Source organism: Falco rusticolus, chromosome 5 (assembly GCF_015220075.1).
Source record: "Falco rusticolus isolate bFalRus1 chromosome 5, bFalRus1.pri, whole genome shotgun sequence".
Classification (NCBI taxonomy): Eukaryota; Metazoa; Chordata; class Aves; order Falconiformes; family Falconidae; genus Falco; species Falco rusticolus.
In genome coordinates, this window is record NC_051191.1 from 27826738 (window position 1) to 27846459 (window position 19722).

Consider the following 19722-nt stretch of genomic DNA (forward strand, 5'->3'; position numbering starts at 1 on the left):
AAACTCCCCATCCTTTCCACTTTCAGAATAATGAGACCAGGAAGCAATGCCTATGAATCAGGGAAGGTCCTAAGAACAGCAGGATCTAGTTTTAATCAACAGTGATTGAGTAAAAGCCACTAGTGGCCTAAGCAGGTGGATATTAGATCTGAGCAGATGTGCTCTAGTCTAGATCCATTGCACTGAGCTGTCTGAAATCTATGAGATGAATCACACCCTAGAAGTCCCAGCTTCTTGTGATTGTACTCCACGTGAGTTGAGCCTGTGCTAAGCAGGATGCTCATGGACACAAAGCATATCACACATTCTTCAGGTGTTAAAGGTATCTATCATGATTAGGTTCACCTGAGACACATTTATCAGTCTTTCCAAACCTTGAGAGTGTAGGCAGGTGGGGCTTTATTCCAAGACTTTTGACCATTTTGTGTTTGTTTCCAGTGGATCCCCATTCTTCCATTTGTCTGGAACTCACTAGCCCAGAAGCTTGGTTAGTTGGCTGCTCAGTAATAAATACAGCTTCTGATGCCATCAGCTACCACAGAAATGTTCTTGTTTCATACTTACACAAACACTTGCTCCCTTTGTTAAGCCATTTGTGATAATTATTTTTGCTCAGAAAAAAAGCCTGCAAGTGCAGCTGAAAAGCACGTTCTTGTCTTCACAAGTCTCATGTGGCTGCAACTTTTTATCAGCCTCAGTAGGAAGAGTCTTGCTGTGTTTGGCTTAGTGAAATTGCTCTGTATTTGCAATGTATTTTGCTCTTTAGCTGCCTTTTGCTTTTGAGGGTTTGGTCTTTTGACTGTTTAAGGCAACGTACAGAATTCTTTCTTCATGGCCTGCTTACAGTTAAATACTCTGAAGTCTTCCAGGAAGAAAACTGTTGAGCTCCATGGAGACATTGCTGTCAAAAAACACGTTAGACTGGAGAAATGCTCCAACTCAGGACTTGTGCACAAAAACACATTCCCAAGAAGCAGAAATTGGCTTTCATCTTCCATTGCTACATCATGTGTCATTCATTGCAGTCTCTGCTGCTTCTCTGCTGGAAGGAATCCAATGTGAGCTAAAAGGCTCAAAATATTTTGCTTGAGATGTCACGGTGTCAGTGTTTCTTATTAAGTCTCCTCCATCCATTGGCTGAGACATCCAGGATAGATTCTCAGCAGAGGACGACTCAGTTGACTCCATTAACAACGGTTTTTCTGTTTATGTAACTTATGCATCTGATTGTATGAATTTGAAAGTGCTGCTTCATACGCAGTTATCTCAGTTTTTCAAGAGGTCTTACATCTGCTCTTATGCACAGTACACAGGGCAGGTTCTGTGACATAGTTCTGGACCCTATGGAGACATATTTTGGGCTTCTCTTCCCGGGACATAAGGGACTAATCCTCATCTCCTCACATTGTCATAGTTGAAGGGTGCAGTTTAGGGTATACGTGGATTTTATTAGTGTGTTTCACAGCATAAAGGCTGGCATAATCAGAGCTCTCATCCTTCTTACCCCTCCCAAACACTGGAGAATGACTGTAGCCTTTGCTCTTGTGTGTGAGCACAGGCAGTGCCATGTTCCTGACTTACCTTTTGCAGCTCACCTGAATGTTTGAGGGCAAGCCCACCCTGTCTGCTGTTGACAGAAAAAAATCCATTTTTCATGCAGAGTGTAATACTCATAGGGTGGTAATTTTCTTGAGTGTATGACGTATTAAAGCTGTTGAAGAGTTGAAGGGGTGAGTTTTCTAGCTGTCAGTGTTAATAGGTAACCTTTCAATACCTGCAGGAAACCAGGCCTCGGATGTCTGAATTCACTGTGAGATCCACAATCATTTCTCGGTATGCTTTCACCACGGTGTCGTGCACAATGGTGAACAGCGGATCTGAGGCACGAGAAGGTGTGTTTGAGATGCAGATCCCAGCTCCAGCTTTCATCTCCAACTTTACCATGTAAGTAATGCTGACAGCTGGGTGGACAATGGCTCTCCCATCCCACAGATAGTTCTCTGAAATTTCAAAAACTAACTAGTCTGCAGCAGGACTCTATCAAGGCCTTTTTGTGTTTCTTTGGGAAAATTAAAACCACACACATGCTATACTCCATCTGAGACTGGTCATGGCCACAAAGCAAGTCCTTGGATGACTGCATGCTAAGATTCAAGTCCCCAATGTACACGGGGAAGAAAATTACTCTATTTCCCATCTGAGTATCTTTTAACAACTCCCTTCTTTTCCTCTCTCTCTGAACTGGAAAAATCTGTCGTATCTCTCAGAAACCATTCCAACTGAAGTTTCAGCAACACTGGTACACAATCTAGTTGTCTTGCATAACAGACTGTCGTGCCTAAGAAGCTCCTTGTTGTTCCAGGTTCTCCATATTGCTAATGGAGAAGAGTCAACTCCAACCAGCAGACGGATTCACTTGCTGCTGGAGATGCTAATCATTTTCTGTGGATAATCAAACAAGTAAAGGGCAACCAAGCTAATACTGAAATGACTCACTAAGGAATAAATTAAGCTTTTGGTTTCAAAAACATGTTTGGTTTGGTCATGCTCAGATCCTCTCTATAGGTAGATATTGGGCCCACAACTTTGGACCCGATCATAGCAGATAGGGACCTGTTCTTTTAGAAGGGCTTCAGTTTGGACTGAATAGGAGGAAGAACAGTCTTCTGCCATTGGCAAGCCAAAATGTATGTTAAGGGCTGTTTCCTTACAGAATCCATGGCCCTGTAACTCATTCCCAGGGAGCAGCATTTTAGTCAGGAGGCAGCTACTTGAAAGCAGTCATCCTGAATATCACCATGGTATTGATACAGATGGTGGATCCAAGATCAGACAAAAAAAAAAGTACTCACTGAGATTTTTGGCAGTTGCTTTGCTTTCTGGTTTGCATCCTTATGCTTTGGAGATTACCTACTCTAAAAAACTGGCATTTTAGAGAGATAAACTGCTGGACTGAAAAAGTACACTGCTGGTATAACCAGCCAGGGAACCTCTAAGTTGGTTCATGTCTCAGTGACTCAAGTGGACTCCAGGAGTTACACCAGCAGCACACTTAGCCTATTCACATGGGCACAGTCTGTGAAGCCTTCTACAGCTGTATATGGGTGCAAAGTTACCATGCTGACATCTCTGTTCTCTCCAGGAGTATCGGCAACAAGACCTATTATGGGGAGGTCACAGGGAAAGAAAAGAAACACAGCAGTGATGACAAAACAAGGCAGATGAAACCTCCAAGCCCTGCAGATGGAAGGTAAGTGTTGTTTATTTGGCTGTGTTCTGGGAAATGATGTATTATCCTCCCATATTTATTTTGGCTGCTTTGGCATACCCATCCATGCATTTACAGGAAGAAGTACCTAAACAGAATGTTATCTGTGCTGCCTGGTGTCATTCCTATACTCCAAGTCATGTAAAATTGCATGTGGCCTTTTATAAACTTGTTACACAACATTTTAACTTCCAAGATACTCCAGGATGTACTAGAGAGGGCAAGTAATCTTGTTACTTCCTGAATAACAGGCAGGAAAATTAAGGCACTGTTGCAGATGTAGTCATGCACTTCACTTCTAAGAGAAAAGCAACAATATACTTTATTGATATAAAGTAGTGAGTTAACAAAGTTCAATGGTAAATGTGACAGTGGTTTAACAAGATTAGATGGCAAGCTACATTTGATTATTTGCTGTACAGAGGACAGGGTCAGGCAAAACTGTCAGGGAGACCGTCCTGTTGAGTTATGAGGTTCAGAAAGGATTCCCTTGCATTCTAAACTCCTTCTCAGAGAAGAGTCTAGGTGCAGCTTAGTCCACTCCTAGTCCCAGACTTGGTCATCCATTTACGTCTAAAGGATTATATATGCATGATCAATTCTTCATATCACTTAGCTAAGATTTCAAAGTTTAGCATGCTATTAATCACTTACTGAGAATCTGTTGCAGCAAGGAATGTCTCAGCCTCGAGGAGTAGTCTTCAGAGGTTTCCCTACTCAAGGAGACATCCTGGCATGCAGTCTGCTGCCATGCAGGAGTGCTCAACAGGCCCTGGGCTATCCACTGTTTATAAAGTCAGATAGTCTTATTTGCATACCAGCAAGACATCGGGGTCACCATTCCAATCCTTGGCTACTGTGTTCCCATCCATCCCCCAAAGTCCAGAGTAAGCTGGATGCAGCCAACACAATCCCCGCTGGTGGTTATGGCTTAAGTGGGGGGAGGGTGGAGGGAGCACGCCACCACAGGCACACAGAAATTCAATGAGTTATAACTTAAAGACTGCAAAGTTAGTCACCACAAGAAGCCTTTTGCAGTTGTGTTACTTGACTGTGTTCAGTCTTCTTGGCCAAACACTGGAAGAAAGTCCCGTCCCTTTGATGATCTAAAAGTATCTATGTTCACCTGCATGCACTTCAGCAGCACTGTGGACTACTTTCCCAGGTGCCCAAATTACCCCAGATGTCTCTCAAAAAGATGCGCCATGGGATGGATTTTGCTGCTCTGAAAAATCCTGCCCTATTCCCAGTTACCTGGGATAGCAGCACTTTTCCGACATGAATGCATAATCAGGAAGAGCTGAATAGGCTATCATTTTCAGACCAGAATAAAACCTCACATCAGTGAGTTCTGAAGTTACTCCTACATGGAATTAAAAACTTCCATTCTTTATATGTGGCTTTCATTCTTTTTATGTGGCTTTTTTATTTTACCTTCACAGATAGTAGTCCCTGGAATTATATCAGTGCTTGGTAGCTGGACTCCCTGTAAGAAACCAAGAGACAGCCTGTCCTCTCACCCTGCTCCATGTCATACATGTCTGTCATATACCTCTCCACAAGAAGTCATCTTGTCTTTTAAGACCTTTCTTCCTGTAGAAACCTTCTACAAGCTCAATGCTTTGAGAAGCATTATGATGTTTTCTTTCTTGCTGGTTTCACATATTCAATGATAAGAAATACTTTCATTGGAACAACAAAATCCAGATCCATTGTTCACTGGAGGAGGTGGTGTGTGATGTGTGCTGGGTGTGAAGGTGTCTTTGGATTTTCCTTCCAGGGAGAATGGCTATGAGACATTCAAAGCTTCTGTCTTCATTCCTCGCAAGATGCAGGCCAGGTTCCTACTGCATTACGAAGAGCTTTTGCAAAGGCGACTGGGAAAATATGAGTATACGGTCAGCATCCGGCCCCAGCAGCTGGTGGGGAGGTTACGAGTGGAGGTGAACATCCTGGAGAACTCAGGCATAGTTTCACTGGAAGTGCCTCCCCTTCGGAACAGCAAGCATAAGGGCAATGGGAAAGTTGAAGGTAAGGAGAGAGTTTTATGACCCGTGGTTCTGTTACTCATGGGGCCTTAATCACTTCTCAGGAACTGGACTGGCAGTGTTGGGAGTTCTTCAAGGCAGTCTTGGGTAATTGTGTAGGCTGGTGTTTTATTTGCTTTCCCTCTGCTCCAAATGAGGCATTAAACAAAACCCCAACATTGTATTAAAGCAGCATTGTCTAAGATCAAGACTGTATTAGAAACTGGAGGATGCATCTCCTGAAGACAGCAAGAAAAATGAATGCTAGCAGCTCATTAGAGAAATTGTTCTGGGAAATACAAACCATGGCTTTATTCAGAAACATACATTTTTCACTTTCCCTTCTTAACTCCTGCATCACTGACTGTTTGAAAGGTACATTCCACCCCAGAAGTGGCTGCGTTTGAGTGATGAGCATGTCTCTAAGCATTGCAGGCCATCAGCCTATTTAGAGATCTGTCATTCACTGGCAGGGCGATCTCCAGGTTCATGGAAGCTGGTATAAGGGCTACAATGGGAGAGGGATTTCAGGATTATGAACTGTATGTTTCAGTGGTGGGAATTCAATCTTATCATAAAAGCTAATGGCTTTTATTCTGTTTATTATAGATGACTGACTGTATGTGATATGTGTGCATAAGTATGTGAGAACTTTGAAGCTTAATGAATATAGGGCTGATCTGAGTCAACTCAATAGTATTTTTGTTTGCTATTGTCTTTATGAGCTTTGAACTGGGCCTTCAGGCCTTGGGCTCAGCATTTGAGCAGGCTGTCTTCTGGCTCCATATCTCTTGGGAACTGTTTATTTTAAGTGAATTGTTTTTTCCATCCCTCCATGCCAAGGCAGATAGGAAATCCTGCATTTTAGAACATGGGAAGTTCCAAGAGGAAAATCCAAGTTTTGTCAAAGCACGAAGTGCGGTCTGAGTATCTAATTTTACCCCCGACTGTCCTTACTTGTTGTTCAGGCAGCGTAAAGGTAATTTTTTCCAGAGTTAACTAACAGTGAGGAGCACAGGATGCTGTGATTGCTACATGTTGACATGTTGACAAGAAACTCTCACCAAAAAAAGAGGGAGAGTCTGACCTGGAAGTGGGATGCGGAGTCTTGTGGGATTTGAACCTCAGTTACTCCAAGTGACATAATGTCAGCAGAATCAGTGGAGCTGTTCATGTCTGCCAGGTAAAGTTCCTAAAGCATATGAACTGGAGTTAAACTGACTGTTCAGTGTGATCCTGCTGATTTCATCCAAATCACAGTGAAATCAAGGCTCTCAGTGACCTGGACTAGCTTCAGGGTCAAGCCTCATACAGCTAATTAGTCCCTCTGCCATACATCCACGCACTGCATGATAAATGTGCTCTGTTCCTCATTAGGAGAGGAAGGAAGCCTTTTCCACCTATCAAGGAGTATCATAGTGCATAGTGGCATATGGTTTCCTGAAAAACATCTGGCATTGATCAATGTTAGAGACAGACTAAGCAGAGCAGATACACTGTTGGTCTAGTGCAGTATGGAAATTCCTATGACATAAATGACATACAGGGAAAACTCTCATAACTTGCTATCCAAATGGCAATCTGTCAGCATTCTTGGCACCGTGCTTTAGATTTTAAACAGCTCATATGAAAATGGGCCCAAGCTCTAGGATTCCATAATGCTCCCTAGCCAGTAAAACATATATAAAATAGATGTCCCACTGCAGGATGGATAATGCAACTGAAGCTCAGATTCTCTGTGTTTTATCCTTGCTCAGCATTCAATTACAGACCCTTTCTGTTTGGAATTGCCCTATACAGTTGGTGAAATCTGTTAGCTGTGGTGAAATCACTGCTATGGAAGTCATTGAAATGCCAAACACACTTCTGAGGTCCATCATAGGCAGTTGGGAGTGGGTTGTATCTCTGTCAGACCAAGTCCTCATGGGTACTCAGGTGACTGCCACTGAGATAAGTGTATAGGGTTAATGAATTCAGTAGGTTTGCTGAGCTTCTTTCTGATTTGAAGCAAGATGAGATTAGGACATTACCAGCATCCAGACCAAAAAAAAGAAGAAAAAAAAAAAGACACACACCCCCACCCACCCCAACCCCAAATTGACAGAGGGTCTCAGAAGGGTCTAATGCAAGTCACAGAGAAGGACAGCTTGTTTTGAATAGGAGGGAATTATTGCTTGTGACCTCTTCTTGCCAACAAGATCAGTCACACTCAGAGCAGACAACAGGAACTTCCTGCCTTTCTAAACACAAATGCAAATCCCAAGAACACTCCTAGGGAGGGCAAGGCCAAGGCAAAGAGCATTTCACTTGGAAATCCACTCTGTTCCAGTCAGCTGTCATCTTTCAAGCTTGATTCAAAACCCAAAACATCTGAGCCATTAGATCCTCCCTGCAAAGCCTTCTTGCTCATGTGACACCTAGAGACCCAAGAGCATGAGATTTGCACATCCAGTGAGACCTCCGGGGAAGGCTATGTGTTTTTAGGTGAAAGACAGGTGAACTGGAAGTCTAAAATTTAAAGACTGGCTGCTTGGCAGTCTGCAAACTGGGAGTAAACCATCAAGAAGACAGTGTCTGGTCTCTGCTTGAATTCCCGTGGCTTAAAACTCTTCAGTATCACTTGACTGGAAAGCATGATAGCAATCTAGTAAGTGGCCAGCAAGGGATGCCAGACCAGATGCTGCCATACTGTGTTACCTGTGGTGCCCTAAATGACAGGTCATGACTCAAAAAAATGACTGAATAAGGAATGGAGGCCTGCACATTTGAAAATGGTACTGCCTGACTGGTTTGAATTTGAATATGTCATGAAAACTCTTCCTCAGTTTCCTATGTCTACAAAGATGTCTATAGTATCTCAAGGTTAATGGTAAGATGTCAGATTTTGATAAATATTAACAAATTACCTTGAGAGTATTGGTTGAAAAATGTATTGTGACACCAAGTCATCAGTTAAACGGCATTTTGAGTAATATGTCCGAAGTGCCACCAGCCTGAAACCATTGTTGAGGTTGTGATGTAGCTTCACAAGTCATTTAAGATACTTTTTTACTCTGACTGACCTGGATAAGAAACTACATTGTATTTCTGAGTATAGCTCCTGAAGATCCAGTGTAGGGTAGGCAAATTAAGTTGAAAATCAAATGCGTTTGTCTTTGGAATCATCTACAGCTTCAAATGATCAGCACCAGCTCTGTACTCTGCTCTGTACTCTGATGTCCATAACCGAAATGCCAACCTATTGTGGCAATAAACACTGTTAATAAAACTAATGAAAAAGACCTCCGTGATAGTTTAGATGACCAAAAGTGGATGAAAGGCTGATCTGCCTTTATTTCATGGACAAATCCTCTTACATTTGTGGTGCTTTCTACATGCTATCCATACAGCCAATGTACCATGCATAGCAGAAAAACAATTTCTCTGTTTAATGGTCATTCAGGATTTGCACTTTTGACTCCACCCAAACTGCTAGTATCCATACAGTCTGTGATGAACAGAACAGACAAAACTTAAAGACCTATAGACAGAAGTTATCCCTTAATGAAAAAGAGTGAAGGACACTCTTTATTTTGCCATTTCTAAAATAGTGCAGAAATCACAGCAGCAGGAGCAGAAGCAGTGAAGAGTCCAGCTCTACCTGGTTTTGGCTGAAAGGGACCAAGACAAAAGGCTGGACTTGGTTCCACAAATTTCCAGTGATTTATGAAAAGTAAAGCTGTGCTTTGCTATAGAGAGACTCTTGGAAAGTCCTGTGTACATCCTCTCTGAATACAGAGCAGAGACAATGTGATGACAGGGTCTTTCCAGGATATTTCCTTTGCCAGTGACTCCTGGTCACACACCTCCATCTGGGAGCTGTATTTTTCCCAAAGGAAGATATTAGGCATGTGAGTTTTGGAAAGTGATCTTTTGGCATGTGCAGGTGTTGTCTTCTGTCACTTCAAATCCCCAAACAGGAGACACTGAGGCCAATGATCCTGGCTTTCTCTGCTGACCTCAGAATGGAGCCATTTTCTGAATGATGTCCTACCCAGCATCCTTTGTGATGACTGTCCTCATCCTTTTGCTCCAGCACAGTGGCATGAGAACTACTTATGGACTTAGGCAGGGAGACACTAGGCTGCTTGAGAATTACTATTTCTCTTCAAAGTCATATGGCTCAGAAAGGTTTTAATTTCTTATCACAGTTGTCTGGAAGTTTCCACGTGTTAGTGGAGGAAGAACATTTGAGCTCTAATCCTGCCTCTTCCAGTCCCCAAAATAATTTAGGTTTACCTGTTCATCATGTAAGGACTACAGTTTCATATGAAAAATGCTTTTTCCTGCTCTGTTTACTTCTTTAGCTGAATTTGGTGGAAAGTTTGTCTAAAGGCCCTGTTAATTATCTCAGCATGAGCACAGACCAGCTCAGGTCTTTGGAGCTCATCCATACTCTGTACGCTGCAATATCTCATAGATTTTCCTTTCTGTCACTTGTTTGAAAAGAACTGGGCCAATAAACAGAGGAGAGTAATTGTAATCCAGATATCAAGTGCTGCCTAAAAAAAGAAACATGGGGGAAAACACAGTAACTGCATTTAAATATACAGAAGGCTACTGCAAGGAGGGAAAGAATACTGTGCTTTCTGTGTCAATAACAGAAAGAACAAGAAGTCATGGGTTTGTAATCCAGAAAAAAAGTTAATTAGACATTGAAAATGTCTAACAGTGAAAAAAAATGAAGCTCTGGAAAGGACTGGCAAGGGCAGGTACTGAGTTCCCATGAATGGAGGTCTGGACTGTTTCCAGACCATGTCATAAAACCAAGTAGGAAGGGATTAGGTCTGTGAACATGGGATGAACTTGATAACTTCTATTATTTATTATCTTCTATCTAATAGACCTAATTTCTATTATTCCAGGGGAAAAAAAGTATTTTGGATCTTGTCCATCAGACTGTTTTTTGATTTTACTCTCCATCCTGGAGACGGGAGATGAACGGCTATGAAGAAGATGGGAGAGCTTCCCCAGCTATTTGTGTCACTGACAATGGCTATGTCATATGCTTTCCAAAGGCAGCCTTGGAAACCTCCTTTCCAGGAGTTCCTAAAGCACTGTCTGTGTTTCAGGGGATGACATTTCTCACCTCCAATGGGTGTTTTGAGGAGTAGTAGAGGAATATAATGTGATCCACATGATCCCATCTAGATTCCGCAGTGCTTTACAGGATGGGATACATGTGATTATGCCCATGTAACAGGTTGGGAAACTGAGGCATGGAGTGGCTACCTACCTAATTCAGATAATTTCAGATGGTCGGAGTCCATAGAAATGCTAGGACTGGCACTCATGTTGTGGTGCGCAGCATACTGTGCTCACCCATCAGTGTACCTATGGCAGAGAAACACAGATATGAAGTCCAAAGGCCACAGCCACAGATGTATACGTGCAGTAGGTATAAGGAGGGTAACCCTGATGTGGTATGGCCAGGCAGCCTAACCAAGGACAATGCTTGCTTTTCAGCAGTTGAGAAGAAGCAATGCAAAACCCTCAAACAGATCACAAAATAGAAATGAACTGTTAAGCCATTTCTATGAATTGTGGATACTTCCCACAAACTGGCAGTTAAATGGGATTTTAGAGTGATAGAAGACAGATGGAAAATCCAGGAAGGCAAACACAAGCAAATCTGATGTATTGTGTGTTAAAAACATATTACATCTGTCGATTCATCAGATCAAAGGGCAGCTATAAAATTAAAAAAAAAATCAAGATAGAGTTAAAATCTTACAGAGCTATTGATTTATGATTTTTTCTTCGACAGGAGAAATCTGAACTGTACACAGATTTTAGAAAAAAATGTCAAAGCTCTGGTTAATCATTTTATGAACCTCCTTTAAGATCCAGCACTAGTGTCCCTAAGTGATTTCAGTGTACTGGCTGCGACTTTTCTCTGTTTCCATCAGGATGAATGGATTGGAATTGGCACAGTCAGAGAAGCCATGATACAGAGTCAGTTCTTGACTTTACTTAAATTCAGTAACATCTGTCATTCAGACTTCTTGGTCAAGACTTTGTTGATGAGTTTGTCTCATGTTCCAGGTCCTCCAACTATAATTTATTTGAGAAGAAGCTGAGCCTATGAGAAAACTTCCCTGACTCAGTAGTATGGTCTTGTGCTTTGTCTGTTCAAAGGCACTCCTAGGACAGCGATAAAAATAAAGCCAAACCACCACGGAAATCACATCCTAAAGTGATGTTGATTTATGACTCTTTCATTCCTTTGTCTAGAAGAGTCTAGATTGTACATAGCACTTTAGGTTTGGCTGATAGTTTTATAAACGCACAAGAAACCCTAGCCCCAGCATTTCTATGGACTTTGACCTATAGGAAGTCAGGTAAGTTAGATAACCACTCCATACGTCCACTTTCCTACTTGTTAAATGGCCTTCATATGTATTCAGTTTTTTAAATCCCTGTGGGATCTAGATGTGAGGTGGATCGTGTTTGATGTTGCATACAGATGACACATTGCATTCCTCCAGTGCTGCTCAGAGCACTTTACAAAGGTGGAGAAATGCCACTTGTCATTACATGGTGTTATAGGAATCCCTGGAAAGGAGCCTTCCAGGACTGCCTGCATCTTGTCATTGTGATCAGTATTGTTAATGGGGTATAGCACATAATTAAAATTATCCTAAAGCAGATGTCTAAGTCTGGCCAGATGTATCATAACCTAATCTCCCCTGACACTCTTGACCTGATCTCCACTGAGCATAATGGGATCCTAGAAAATAAGCTCAGGCTTGCATTGTGAACACCTAAACTGGAACTGAATCTCACCCATCTTTTCTTTTCCCTGCCATACCACAGACTTCTTGGGCCATCTTTGGCAAAGATTTGAGAACACTCCTCCCCAGTATAATTAAGTAGCTCATTGCCACCAATTTTAATCAGCACATGAGCAGATATCATAGAACTTCCATGGCTCAGAGGAGTGTTGGAATAATCACTGTGAGAGTTGAAGCACTCCAGAAGAATATCAGTTGAGAAACTGTTCTGGTGTTTCAATAGCTAGTTAGGATAAGGGGGAAACCCCTCAAAATCTGGCAAAGTTCAAGGCCAAATCTGACCTTTGGTCAGTCTCATGTAGGGGTCCTTATGGACTTCACAGGGAATGAGCAGCTGGCACACCAAGAGTAAGGTGGGATGTTGGCCACACAGAGAGACAAAAAGGAATAGCCATAACCCTCAACTTTAGGAAATGAACACAGCTAACAAGACAAGCAGAGGTTCCTTCAGGGTGACTCAGACCTAAATTATTGTCTTTCTCTGAGATGCCTTCTGAAAGGCACATCTGTCTTCATTGCCTCAGGAACAGCTGTTGGAGATTAGGGTGAGTTACACTGCGGGGATGCAGTTTGCATGACTGCACTAGCAAGTGTTGGATTTTGTCTCAATCAGTAAGACTGAAACTGCAGCAAATACACTGATAACTTTTTGCTGAACATAGTCAGCTGAGTTGTTCAGATGAAGACGTTACATATAAGATGCTTGTCAGATCAAGCAATCAATTAGTCAGGTTAATCCTGACCACCTCACATGCCTACAGTACATTTGAGCAGGTAACTTCAAGAACTCTTTATAATCAACAGTGAGGAATCTACAACATGATTCATCTAATCCTAGAGGAAATGTTTAAACAGGTCACATGAATCATACTTTCATTGACTGGCAGGATCTCAGGTATAGGATCTGAATTTTAGACGTCTAGAGCTGGCTGGATTGAATACCACATGCATGTCTAATGTTGTGTGTTCATTATTTACAGAAAACAATTAACAATCCTACAGAAAATATCTAGCCTTTGAGTTCGGTTCTCCAAGCAGAAGTGAGCACAGGAATTTTGCCTAAACATTTATATCCCTGATAGCATTGCAATGTTGGTTTCAGTTTAGAATTAGAGGGGAGGGGTTATTACATTCTTATCACTGGTGAGCTGAATATCTAAACCTCAGTATGTAACTATGCTAGTTGACCTGACTGCATGGTAATCCTGTGTGTGCTGCTCTTAGACATCTGTAAGACAACGGGGGAAACTTGTAATATTGTGGTTTTATCTCAACAGGTGATGTTTCTCCTCCTCCTTCTACTGTAGTTGGACATACCAAAACCTTAGCTAAAGTTACATTCAACCCCAGTGTTGTCGAGCAAACCAGGATCGCCCGAAATGGCATTTTGGGAGACTTCATAATTAGATATGATGTCAATAGGGAGCTGAGTGTTGGGGATATTCAGGTACTGTACACATGGGTCGTCTTTTCTGTTTTATTAACTGTACCTATGGTGGTTCAATGTCTTTCATGCTCAAATGTCCTAGAAAATGCTTTCCAAGTGAAGGTTGCTTCTCAGTCTTGTAAGAACTATCCGAAATAAAACCAGCCAGTTGGCAGCCACAAGATGGACTTAAAAACCACAGGTACCTACTTCATTGAATTTCTTTTGTATCTACACTTCACTTTATACTGGCTGTATATATTTCTAGAAATAAGGCTAGTTCTCCAAATGCATGTTGGGGTTCTGATCCCTGGGTACATACATTATATCCTTACTACATTTGGAAAGAAACTCCAATGTCCACCATGGAAGGAGATGCAGAGAGCTTCAGTAGGCTCCCTGAGTCTGGATAAACAGGGGACCAGAATTAAGAGAGGTACCAAGGGGCGTTCATTTCCTTCAGTGTAGGCACAAACCTTGAAAGCAGGATCAGGTGTGTCCAACCAAATATACCATAATGATATGTGTGGAACATTGCATCATGATCTACTTTTGATTCCCGACTTCCTTGCTCTCCACAGATTCTTAATGGGTATTTCGTGCACTACTTTGCCCCGACAGATCTTCCTCCATTGCCAAAGAACGTTGTATTTGTGCTTGACAGCAGTGCTTCCATGGTGGGAACAAAACTGAAACAGGTGAGTCCTTGCATTTGTTATAGACTGGTTGCAAAGAGCTTGGTTCAGACTTCGTCTCATCAGATGGGTTCTTCTACAAAGCGTTTGCTATATCTGAGTTGAAAGGAGGCTCTGAAGACACCTCAAGGTGGATGATTTACTTGCAATGAGAAGTTATCTTGTTAGTGGGACTGGGATGGGGACAAGAAGTGCAGAGGACTTAATCACTCTGTAAAAAAGGCTGGTGCTGTCAAAACTGAGCTAGGATGCTGCAGATAGGATTATCCTGGGCAGTTCCATTCTGAGCAGTTTGAAAAGAGGCAGATTAGGGAGAATTCCCAACAAAGTGCATTCAGGAGACCATTGTATCCAAGCTTAACAGCAGAGAGAAGATACTGCTGTCTTTAAGTTACCTTGGCAAAACCCTTAGCAATGTATAACTAAATGGGTTCTGTTGAAAGAAAGCTAAACTTGTCCTATTTGAGAATATCTTTCAACACAAATCTCAGACATTTTTCCAGGGCACGGATCTTAGCGTGAGCCAACATACCAAGCCAACATCACTGATACTTAAAATCAACCTTTGACATGGATGGTTCAGGCTGGTACCTAAATGTTTTTGCTTCTTCAACACTCTGATCTGGACAGATGAAAACCATCTCCAGTTCAGGAGCCACGTAGTTGGCTTGGAAGGGCACCATGCCGGGGGGAATATGCTCTCTCAACACATTATTATCAGTCTAAACTAGAAGCAGAGATGAATTAAGACTTCAATTTTGTTCTGAATGATTTGACAGATGTATCTCAAGTCTTCACTCACACTGGAGAGTTAAATCCAATTTCCATCTTATTATATCTGTACAGAAAAGGAGAAAAGTCCTGGCAGGGTTAGTATTGTTTCCTTCCATTTGCAGACTTGCTCCACAGGCGTGAGATACAGAGAAGTTGCTTGGCTTCTCTCTGTTGGATGGCCACATCTTTACCTTCTCCTTTCTTACCATGGCTGAGATAATGACGGTGACAAATGACACTTTCCACATAGGTTGACACCAATATGAGGCAGTTTCAGCTTGTACGGATGATGTGATGTTGTAACTCCACTAGAACGATTGAAGGCCAGTGGTTTGGACTTGTACCTTGGACAGTTAAGGAGATGTAATTAGTCCATTCAAGCTCCTTAGCTGCTGCCTGGAACACGGTGACATTTCTGGAAAGTGTGGTTATTTGACAGCCTTTTTTTTCCCCTTGGCCACCAACACTAGCCTAAATGTCCTTGACAAACAGAGACCGTGGTCATTCTCTGACAGTTCTCTGTCTTTGAACAAGGACACTGGGGGTATATATACCTTCCTCTCTCTGCTAAAAACTTCACTATCTGGTTTCAATGGTGATCATAAATCTTAATTTAGAAGCTGTGTTCCCTATTAAATCAAATTATCTCTACTGTGAGCTAAAATGGACTGTGACTTTTATGGCTCATAATTACCTTCCCCAGTGACTGGAGTAGCAAACAGAGTTGTTAACAAACATACCTAGTACTATGCTGAATGAGGTCTTGAATGAAGATGCCTTTGAATCTTTACAAATTCCTGTGGACAGAGCCTGGCTCTTGGCTTTCTGCTATCCTTCTGTTGAAAAATGTCTGCATTGCCTCACAGGGTAAACAGATGCTGCACAAATGCACCCAGTCCTGCATGCTGAAAGCAGCCAGCCAGTGACACAGTGCTGAACCAGGGAGATTAAGACTCTGAAGGGCTTTGGTACTGGCGTGAGCTGTGCAAGTAGTGCCTTGGGTCAGCAGATTAGCCCTGTACTATGAAAGCTTTTATTCTCATCCTGAGCGTATTAGGGCTTCTTTTTCATATACTTACTAGAAACAACATGGCTGTTAACCCTTGAGGGTCTACTTCATAGCCTAGCCAGCTCCTACTGCTAAAAGTACATGAATCTCAGGCTAATTAGCTACAAATAGGTGCCTCTTGAGCCTGAAGCGAGAGATGTGTCTAGCCAGAGCCTTTTTTGAGGGTATACCCAACTTTTTGCCTGTTACCTCAGTATGGTAATTTTTTATGGAGAACCAATGGTATGTTATGGAGGAGTGCTATGTGCAGGAAGTGCTTGTCTTCCTTTGATATCAGCTGCTCCAAAAAATAGAACTTCATGGAATTATGACCCAAATCATAAATCTCCCACATAGATTAGTCAAGGAAAGACCAAAATCTAGGTCTGGCTGAATAATACGCTTCTTTTGGTACACTAAGAATGTATGATCAGTTACAGCCATGGATCATGTCTGCTCAGTGGCCTTTTTACACAAGTGTTGTTGTTATTAAGATGTTTGTTAAATTACAGACACATCCCCTGGTGGCAGGATACATCTGAGCAGAGGAAATGCCTCCTTTTCTTCTTTTCTCTTGGACTCTTGCAGCTGTGCTAATCTATGGTGATGTGTAGAGAGCTGGGAATTCCCATGGGCCTGTCTTTCCTCATTTCTCTCTACTAAGTCACATGCAAGATCAGCTAAAAATACAGTCAGCACTTGTAAAGAATGCTCTTGTGAGTCAGCTGCAGTAACTGTGGCAAAGGACAGTTTTTAGGGTTGTAGGAGAAACATCAACTGTGCACCCTTTTCTACAGTAACTCAAGGAGATTTTGTACTCTTCTGTCACCTTTCTTCATGAAGATAATGGCAAAGTGACTCAAATGGGGTCAGGATTTCATGCACCCTACATTTCCTACAGTCTAATTGTGAGTAATTTCTCTTTTCGTCTCCCAAGGTTTTCCTTTTCCTCCACAAATTTTTATCTGTTTGTGCCACCCTTTCCTTCCTAAGGTATCTCAGTCTTTGAAGCAACAAGATGTTCAGACCCAGTTGCAAACACAGATAGTGAGACTGGTTGATCAGCTGAAGTAAAATCATTAAGACCTTTGAGACATTGCCCTCACATCACTGAGACATGTTTTAGCTTTGTGGGGAAGATCAGCTAACATGCATATTCCTCCTGCAGTTTTCACAGCCTCTGAACTCTTTTGATGTCTAGCAGACTCCAGGTGTTACAGCAGTTGACCTCCACTGAGAGTATGGGCCTCTGTGACAGTCACCTTCTAGCACTGGCAGGGAGATAAAAGTTCAGGAAGAGAAAACTCTTGAACATGATGGTAAAAATATTCTTCATGTATTCAAGACTTTGCACGGTATTACTGCTGCCCCACTGGCAAGGAAAATAGTGGTTTTGCCCTCATGAGCTTTGTTCCTTCATTTGCAAAGAGACAGTAAGCTCCACATGGAATAGTTGCTTTTAACAGGAGCCAGAAGACCCTGGGGAACAGGTTGTATCTGCAGAGTTTACCGGGAAGCAAAATGATTTCCCCTTCAAGCAGTCTGGCCTGCTGAAATTGTGGTACCTTGGGCCAGGTAGAGGGTGATGTAAAAGTTTTACTTTGGTATAACTAAAAGAAAGAGGGGCCAGTTATAGGTTCACCACCTTGTGATTACGATGATTGTCCCCAGCTTCACTAAACACAGTGAAAAAGAGCCTTTATCAGCCTGCAGTTCAGTGTTATAGAACAAGCATGTTCCAAGCTATGAATGTGTCCACAAAAGATGGATTTGCAAATATTTTGCAGACAGGAGGTAAGATGTAGTTGTTTCAACCACAGATCCATTTCACCTTACCTTTCCCACAGGCAATAAATGCCCATACACTCAGTTAAACAGCTGGCCACACCGCAAGCCTGGCAACTTGTCAACGGTAGTGTGCCAGACTGTAATTTTCTTTGAGGTTAATTGCTCTAAGAGGAACTCAACTGAAACTGGGACCTGGTGCGTATTTGCAAGTGCTTCAGTTTTATTGGCTGCATCCATCCAAGGGACACTGTCGGTACCCTTGATCTGTGACCCACACTGTCTGAACCCTTCTGAGTGCCTTATAGGCACATATCCCTAAAGCTCCATGCTTCAGCACACAGGCTCCCTCTGAGTAGTTTCAGGGTGGTGAGAGAGCAGACAAACACCTGAACGCTTGATGTTCTCACTCCAAACCCCACTGACTACTGCTGGTTGCTGCAGAGCTGGCCACAGGTCAATTGACTACTAGTCCAAATAATGTCTGCTGCCCAGGAGAACAATGTGAAATCATCAGGGGACTTTTGAAAAAAATGCTAATTCTAATTACAGCTTTTAGCAGGTTTAAAGGTACTGTGAAGAGAGAAGATTTGTCAGCTTTCCCATTTCTGTTGGAAGGCAACAGCCTTAGTGAACGTGGAAGAATCTCATGCAGCTGCCTCCTACTCAGAAATAAACAGCAGCAGTGCCATCTCAGTCCTGTTTGTAGATGTCAATGTGGCATATAGGATCTGCTACACTAAATCAGACATCAGATCCATATAGACTTTAATTGCCCAGCTTCCAAGAAAGATGCAAGTACTTGTTATGCAGCAGAATAATCTGCCTTTCCTAAACCCTAAAACTTACAAGTAAAGACAGGGCCACAGAGGAACAAGTAACCTTCAGAACAAGATGCCCTCAGGTATTCAGGACAGGGAGCATCTGCTTCTGGTCTCGGGACTAACAACCAGTGTGCCCCCAGCAGATTTTCTCCATGTTGAGGTAGCAGAATTAGAGACAGAATTTCTCAGGAAAAGCCCAGCCCACCTGTAAATGGCCAGTCCTTTAAATGGGTTCAGAGTACATAGGATACAAAGGCAAGTGCAGAGTTTAGCATGGAAATGCTGCTGAGGCTTGAACTGAAACCCCATGAAGACACTGAGAACTCTACCAAGGCTTTCAGTTGGAATTTTGCTGAAATTCATCAAAGGATGAACTGAAAACAGGTGCTACTCTAGGGGCAGACATAGCCTAGTGATCACCAAACAAGTCCAGAGTGAAAAGGAAGGAGCTAAATCAAGCTAGGAAGTCAGTCAGTCCATGGATCAGGGTTGTTGAGGTCTATGACCAGGCACAGCTGTGACAGAGACAGCTACAGCATAACCCTTGGTCTGAGACTCGGGCAGGACTGAGGGCTCAGGCTGGAGCTTAACTGGGCAGGAGTGTGGGTGGAGGCCCCAGGTGAGGCTGGTCAGAGCCATTAAAGCCTATTAGTACACTTAAGCCTCTGGCACATGCATACAAGTCTGTGAAGCTATTGATCTGGGATTTTTTAAAAGTCTTTTCCAGGACAAAACCCTGCATTTTTCCAGTTGCTGGAGCAATATGTGGAAGCCAGACTTGGCTTCCATTTGTGTTTTTGTCATAGATCCGTTAAGGGAACCTAGGATTTTCTTTGTCTGTGCTTGTCTTTTTGCAGAGCCTCGTCTGGTTAGCTGGCAAACCCGTGGGTGGGTTTATGGCTGTACAAGTTCCCCCAAATCTAAAAGACACTTGATCTTTGCTAAGACTTAAACCATTAGGCTAACTCTGCTTGCAACAATACTGCTATTTCCAAGTAAATACCCCTTCACCCTAATACGGGGTGTGTACTATACATTGCTC

The 19722-nt window shown here is 42.5% G+C and overlaps 1 protein-coding gene across 1 annotated transcript in view; it reads left to right on the forward strand.

Annotated features, from left to right (window-relative positions):
- Positions 1–19722, forward strand: part of ITIH5 (inter-alpha-trypsin inhibitor heavy chain 5) — a 49700-nt gene that overhangs the window by 6297 nt on the left and 23681 nt on the right. Inside the window, exons 3-7 of the mRNA XM_037390119.1 lie at positions 1781–1944; positions 3143–3250; positions 5049–5299; positions 13406–13575; positions 14136–14252. Coding sequence (XP_037246016.1) covers positions 1781–1944; positions 3143–3250; positions 5049–5299; positions 13406–13575; positions 14136–14252 — 810 coding nt within the window. The remainder of the gene's footprint in view (positions 1–1780; positions 1945–3142; positions 3251–5048; positions 5300–13405; positions 13576–14135; positions 14253–19722) is intronic.